At 43.6% G+C, this 6,000-nt stretch overlaps 1 protein-coding gene across 1 annotated transcript in view; it reads right to left on the bottom strand.

Moving 5' to 3' along the window:
- Positions 1-6,000, bottom strand: part of elmo3 (engulfment and cell motility 3) — a 106,811-nt gene that overhangs the window by 65,745 nt on the left and 35,066 nt on the right. The window contains exons 12-15 of the mRNA XM_080737681.1: positions 5,599-5,721; positions 4,774-4,878; positions 3,103-3,211; positions 2,061-2,197 (exon numbers count right to left, since the gene is read on the bottom strand). Coding sequence (XP_080593807.1) covers positions 2,061-2,197; positions 3,103-3,211; positions 4,774-4,878; positions 5,599-5,721 — 474 coding nt within the window. The remainder of the gene's footprint in view (positions 1-2,060; positions 2,198-3,102; positions 3,212-4,773; positions 4,879-5,598; positions 5,722-6,000) is intronic.

The following is a 6,000-nucleotide window of genomic DNA, read 5'->3' as shown; positions in this document are numbered from 1 at the left end:
AACGCCTCTCTCAATAATCTGAGTATGAAAGTGTGTTAGTGCTCTTAGTGCAAAGCAATACAATAGGCCTACCTACTACCTACTGATCCATTACAATAATACACGCAGCATAATATGCCCAAAAGCCATATACAAACTATAACAATTTAACTGGTAATCAGTACGTTTTTATTTTGAGCACAGTAGTGACAAATTAATAGCTTTCTCAGTATGTTTTTCTCTTTAGCAAAGTTACAAAGTTTTCCCTTTTTTAAGCACAGTACACAAAGTACATTTTTTTTAGCACAGTTTATTTTTAGCACTGTAGTGGCACATTAATAGCTGTGCATTGTGCAAATGCAGGCTTTTCTCAGTACAAGTTTTAAGGTATGCATTTACAAGGTCTGACTTTATCCACCCTCCATGTGTCCGGCAAGGATTTCAGCCACTCCTGGAAGTTCTGGCGTTTCCGCGAGGCGGGTCTTAGCTCAAGCCTGGTGGGTTTAGGAAACACGCGTAGGATACAGATACAACCAGTCCACTGTTCTAGTGCACGCCATAGACCAGTGTTTCTCAACCACTGTGCCTGGGGACCTTTGGTGTGCCCCTGAGAAGGGTCAAGTGTGCCCCTTGAAACTGCTTGAAAGCCAGTATTGTATTCATCATTTTAAAAATGATTTAAACTAGTGAAAACAGCCGATACAAGCACACAACGCCTCGCACTCACACACACACACACACACACACACACACACACACACACACACACACACACACACACACACACACACACACACACACACACACACACACACACACACACACACACACACACACACACACACACACACACACACACACACACACACACACACACACGTACGTCTGTGGTAGAGGGTAGTACGGGTCCAAAAAATGTGAGCCAAGCCGAAATGGAGCCGAGGAAATTTGGACCGAGCCAAATGGCCCTAGAAAAATACAGATTTTCTAGCCCCGGCCCGAAATGGATCCGAGAGTGATTGGATCCGACCCTAAAATGGAACCGGGGGAGCGGACCCGATCTGGCCAGTTTTTGGCCCGAACTGTGTCCGATGCTATAATGCTTCTTTTTCTTTTGAGACTAATAGCCTAGACACTAGAGCTCAGCGCAGCAGCAGTGCACTGTAGCCGCTGCTCCGAGGACTCACCAACCTGTCCAGTGAGTGTTACTGTCCAGTTAGTGTCCCACGACACCACAGCTCACATCACAAAACTTTCCTCCTCCTGCTCTCTCGGCTGCCCATCAGAATAATCACAGACAGGGACGTGCAGAGAATGTTAGAGAGGCAGGGGCAGACATTTCTAAATGTAACTGAAGGCTGCATTCTCTTGAATGCAGCCTTCAGTTATGATATGGAAAGGGCCCGGGGACATCTGCATTTATTTTACCATAGTAAAAAAAATGCATTCATGGTCTGAAGAGGGCACTTTTTACAGACGGATAAAAGGGCAGGGGCTCAAGCCCCCTTTGATGTCTATGTGTGCACGTGGCTGATCACAGACTGAGAAGAGACTCAGCTGGCTTGTGTGCGTTGGTGCGTTTGTGTTGCAGATAGACAGATTTTCGCCGACTTTATGTCGCCCGTCCCCGCAGATGATGTCCAGAAACATGTTCCATATAGGCTAAATGACGTTCCAACCTGCATCTGTTTGTGTTTCACCTCGCAAAAAAAAGCCCTCCATGATTTTCACTGCAGCAGCAGCGCAACGCTTGAGATTGGATGCGCTGAACAGGACTCACTCAATAAGCCAGAACAGAGACGATAATATGGATTTGGGAGCGTAATTACAATGCATGTCTCATTAAAAACAATATATATTTTAAAGTTGAAGGATATATATGTTTAAATCTCGGGTCCTCTCGGATCCTTGTGGGTAAATGCATTTTGGACAGCCCCGAACGGACCCGAGGCAATTAGACCCTACCCTACCCTAACCCGAGAGACAAGTGAATATTTTAGACCCGAAACGGCTCGGGTCTCGGTTCGGGTCTTGGGTTATCGGGTCCTGGAAGACCCGTGCTACGCTCTAGACTGTGGTACCTTGTCAAAGTCCTCCTGTGTGGCTCTCATCTCCTTCCAGGTCTTGTTGAGCAGCTGGATGCACACACAGAACAGCTCCTCTACCAGACGGTCCAGACTGAAGAAGATGGGGTGGAAGTCTGAGCCTGTCTCTGATGCTGTGTGGGACACACACACACACACACACACACACACACACACACACACACACACACACACACACACCACACACACACACACACACACACACACACACACACACACACACACACACACACACACACACACACCCCAACATCATCAGTTAGGTCACAGTGGTTCATTTATTCGTGGATTAATCTTCTCTGTTGACTCCAATTAAAAATGTTATTATTATTATGAACATCTTACGAGGTTCTAGTATTAGTATTAGTTATTAGTAACATCTTACAGGGTTCTAGTATTAGTTATTATGAACATCTTACGAGGTTCTAGTATTAGTATTAATTATTATGAACATCTTACGAGGTTCTAGTATTAGTATTAATTATTATGAACATCTTACGAGGTTCTAGTATTAGTATTAGTTATTATTTATATCTTACAGGGTTCTAGTATTAGTATTAGTTATTATTCATATCTTACAGGGTTCTAGTATTAGTATTAGTTATTATGAACATCTTACGAGGTTCTAGTATTAGTATTAGTTATTATGAACATCTTACGAGGTTCTAGTATTAGTATTAGTTATTATGAACATCTTACGAGGTTCTAGTATTAGTATTAGTTATTATGAACATCTTACAGGGTTCTAGTATTAGTATTAGTTATTATGAACATCTTACGGGGTTCTAGTATTAGTATTAGTTATTATTCATATCTTACGGGGTTCTAGTATTAGTATTAGTTATTATTCATATCTTACAGGGTTCTAGTATTAGTATTAGTTATTATGAACATCTTACAGGGTTCTAGTATTAGTATTAGTTATTATTCATATCTTACAGGGTTCTAGTATTAGTATTAGTTATTATGAACATCTACAGGGTTCTAGTATTAGTATTAGTTATTATTCATATCTTACGAGGTTCTCCGATGCGGAGGATCTCACACAGGATGAGGGTCAGCTGGATGCTGCTCCTGGCAAACGGACACTCATGCTTATCCTCCCTGCTGCTGTTCTCCAGGACAAACTGTAGGGGGAGACAAATCACATTATTACATATTGTACTGTTTATCCTCCCTGCTGCTGTTCTCCAGTACAAACTGATGACAGGGGGGACCAGGCAGACACATTAGATAGGATACTTCAGGCTACGTATACACAAAGACAATACACTGAGTTGTTTCCAAAACGTTTACTGTCCCAATAAATGCATGTGTCCACATGAAACCACTGGCAAAAAAAAAAAACACTATGCCAGGCCTGGCCTGTGAGTGGCGCTGTAAAGCTGCCACAAAGCTCCTTAAAGAGAGAGGAAGAGAGTGATGTGGGGTTTGTTTTGACTTTTTTTTATGTCTAATATGGTTGCTGATGGGGGGGGGGGGGGGGGTCCAACGTCATCGTATCAGGAAATATGCATATTGGGTTGGAGACGGGAAGCCGGCTCCATGTGGCAGAAAGGTCTAAATGATTAAAAACGTATGCGGACGCGTGTTTCCTCCTCCGCATCATCAGCGCCCACACCCTAGGTGGGGTTGGCAAAAGGGCCTTTCTGTGTGGAGTTTGCATGTTCTCCCTGTGTCTCCTAGGGTAGGTACAGTCACAAAAACATGCAGTAATCCTGGTCTCAATAATGCCTCCCCCTGGCCAGCCGGGGGGGCCTGATGGAGGGGAAAGGAACTGGTTGGAATAACTTGTTCCTTCCACACGCTACGTCCAAACTGAGGAAATCCCCACTGTCAGGTGAAAAGAAACAACTTGGACTACTCATGCATAGAAGGAAGCATGAGGTCAGTCTGTTGTCTCCCCAGGCGCGGCAGAGGGAGAGCAGAACCCAGGATTACATAGGCAATTGGCACTGGGTGAAAATGGGTTACAAAATCGTGGGATAAAAAAGAAAAAGAAAAGTATGCGGATTCACCTATGATCGTTTAACCACCTGCCCACTATACCAAGACATCAGAGACACACTTCAACGACAAAAAACTCCCATACCTACTGGGAGAAATGTGTGAACACAGCAGCAAGACTTGTGATAAAAGAAGGCTAGAGAATGGAATACAACCACCTTAAGGACTACAAACCATTGACATCTAGACCTACTGCACATATAAACAGCTGCTACTTTCAAACACATTTTAAATATGAGGCTTTCTTGTATACTATTTAAATCATATTGAGAGAAAAAAGAAACACTGCTACAGTATTTGTTCCACCCTGCTGTAGTCATTAAAACAGTGCTATCATAAGGTGTAGTTCTCACCCTGCTGTAGTCATTAAAACAGTGCTATCATAAGGTGTAGTTCTCACCCTGCTGTAGTCATTAAAACAGTGCTATCATAAGGTGTAGTTCTCACCCTGCTGTAGTCATTAAAACAGTGAAGGTGTAGTTCTCACCCTGCTGTAGTCATTAAAACAGTGCTATCAGAAGGTGTAGTTCTCACCCTGCTGTAGAACTCATTAATAAGGTGTAGTTCTCACCCTGCTGTAGAACTCATTAATAAGGTGTAGTTCTCACCCTGCTGTAGAACTCATTAATAAGGTGTAGTTCTCACCCTGCTGTAGAACTCATAAATAAGGTGTAGTTCTCACCCTGCTGTAGGCGTCAGGGTAGCGTGAGGAGAAGTAGTGCATGGTGTCCAACGCTAACAGACCTGGAGGAGCTCTCACCAAGTCCTGGCCCGGATTACTGTTGTTCTGGAAGGGAAACATAGCATGAATAATTAAATACTACTACTAATAATAATAAAGGATGATCATCAGGTAAGGTAAACATAGCATATAACTAGTAACTAAAGTTGTCAAATTATTGTAGTGGAGTAAAGGTACAATATTTGGATCCGAGATGTAGTGGAGTAGAAGTAAAAGTAAAGTATTGGAGATTACAAGTACCTCAAAATTGTTCTTAACACTTCCGCCACCACTTCCGACACGTCTGTTTAACCAGGTAAACAGATGCTTTCTGCGGGTGCTGGTGAAAGACGCTGGTGACGCAACGTGCACAGAAGCATATTACAGCATATTCTATGCTGTAATATAAAAACTTCTGTATCTCTGAATAAGATGCAAATAACACCGAAAATGCAGAGAGACGCTCTTTTTCACGGCTACACTCAATCGTACTGGTCGGCCCCGGTTAGGATTTTAGTTTCATGACCATTTGTAAACAAACTGAACTGCTTTCTGTATTCGTCAGATTACACACACGAGCTCACACACGTGGCTTCCACGGCTCTTCAAAATAAAAGGGCAGGCTATGGCGGCAGGCGTTGTGTTAAGTACAGTACTTAAGTAAATGCATTTAGTTAGTTTACTCCACTGACACACACACACACACACACACACACACACACACACACACACACACACACACACACACACACACACACACACACACACACACACACACACACTCACAGAGAAGCCCAGTTTCTTGAACTCTTTGGCGCAGAGCGAGCGTCGTCTCTCGTTGCTCAGGCTGTTCTCACTCTCCGTCTCGAAGGCAGCCTGACGCAGACTGTGGAGGACCTCCCTCTGCTCCTGATGGGGGGGGGGGGGGGGGGGGGGGGGGGGAGAGAGAGAGAGAGAGAGAGAGAGAGAGAGAGAGAGAGAGAGAGAGAGAGAGAGTCATCAAGTCATGTCATCTATATTTACACAACTAAAAGCAAGGGAAAAGAGGTTGATTTTTAAAAAAAAAAACATTATTTTAACTCATTTACTGGCAAGAAAAAACTGTGACTTTCGTGGGTGCGTGCGGATCGTGCACGATCTGCGTGCACGCCGTGGTCGTTTGCGAATTAAAAAGACCCCATGTTAATC

The sequence above is a fragment of the Nannobrachium achirus genome (genome assembly GCF_963921795.1).
Source record: "Nannobrachium achirus genome assembly, chromosome: 11".
NCBI classification, from domain to species: domain Eukaryota; kingdom Metazoa; phylum Chordata; class Actinopteri; order Myctophiformes; family Myctophidae; genus Nannobrachium; species Nannobrachium achirus.
Note: the sequence above shows the minus strand (reverse complement) of the source record. Positions and strands in the feature narration are given on the sequence as shown.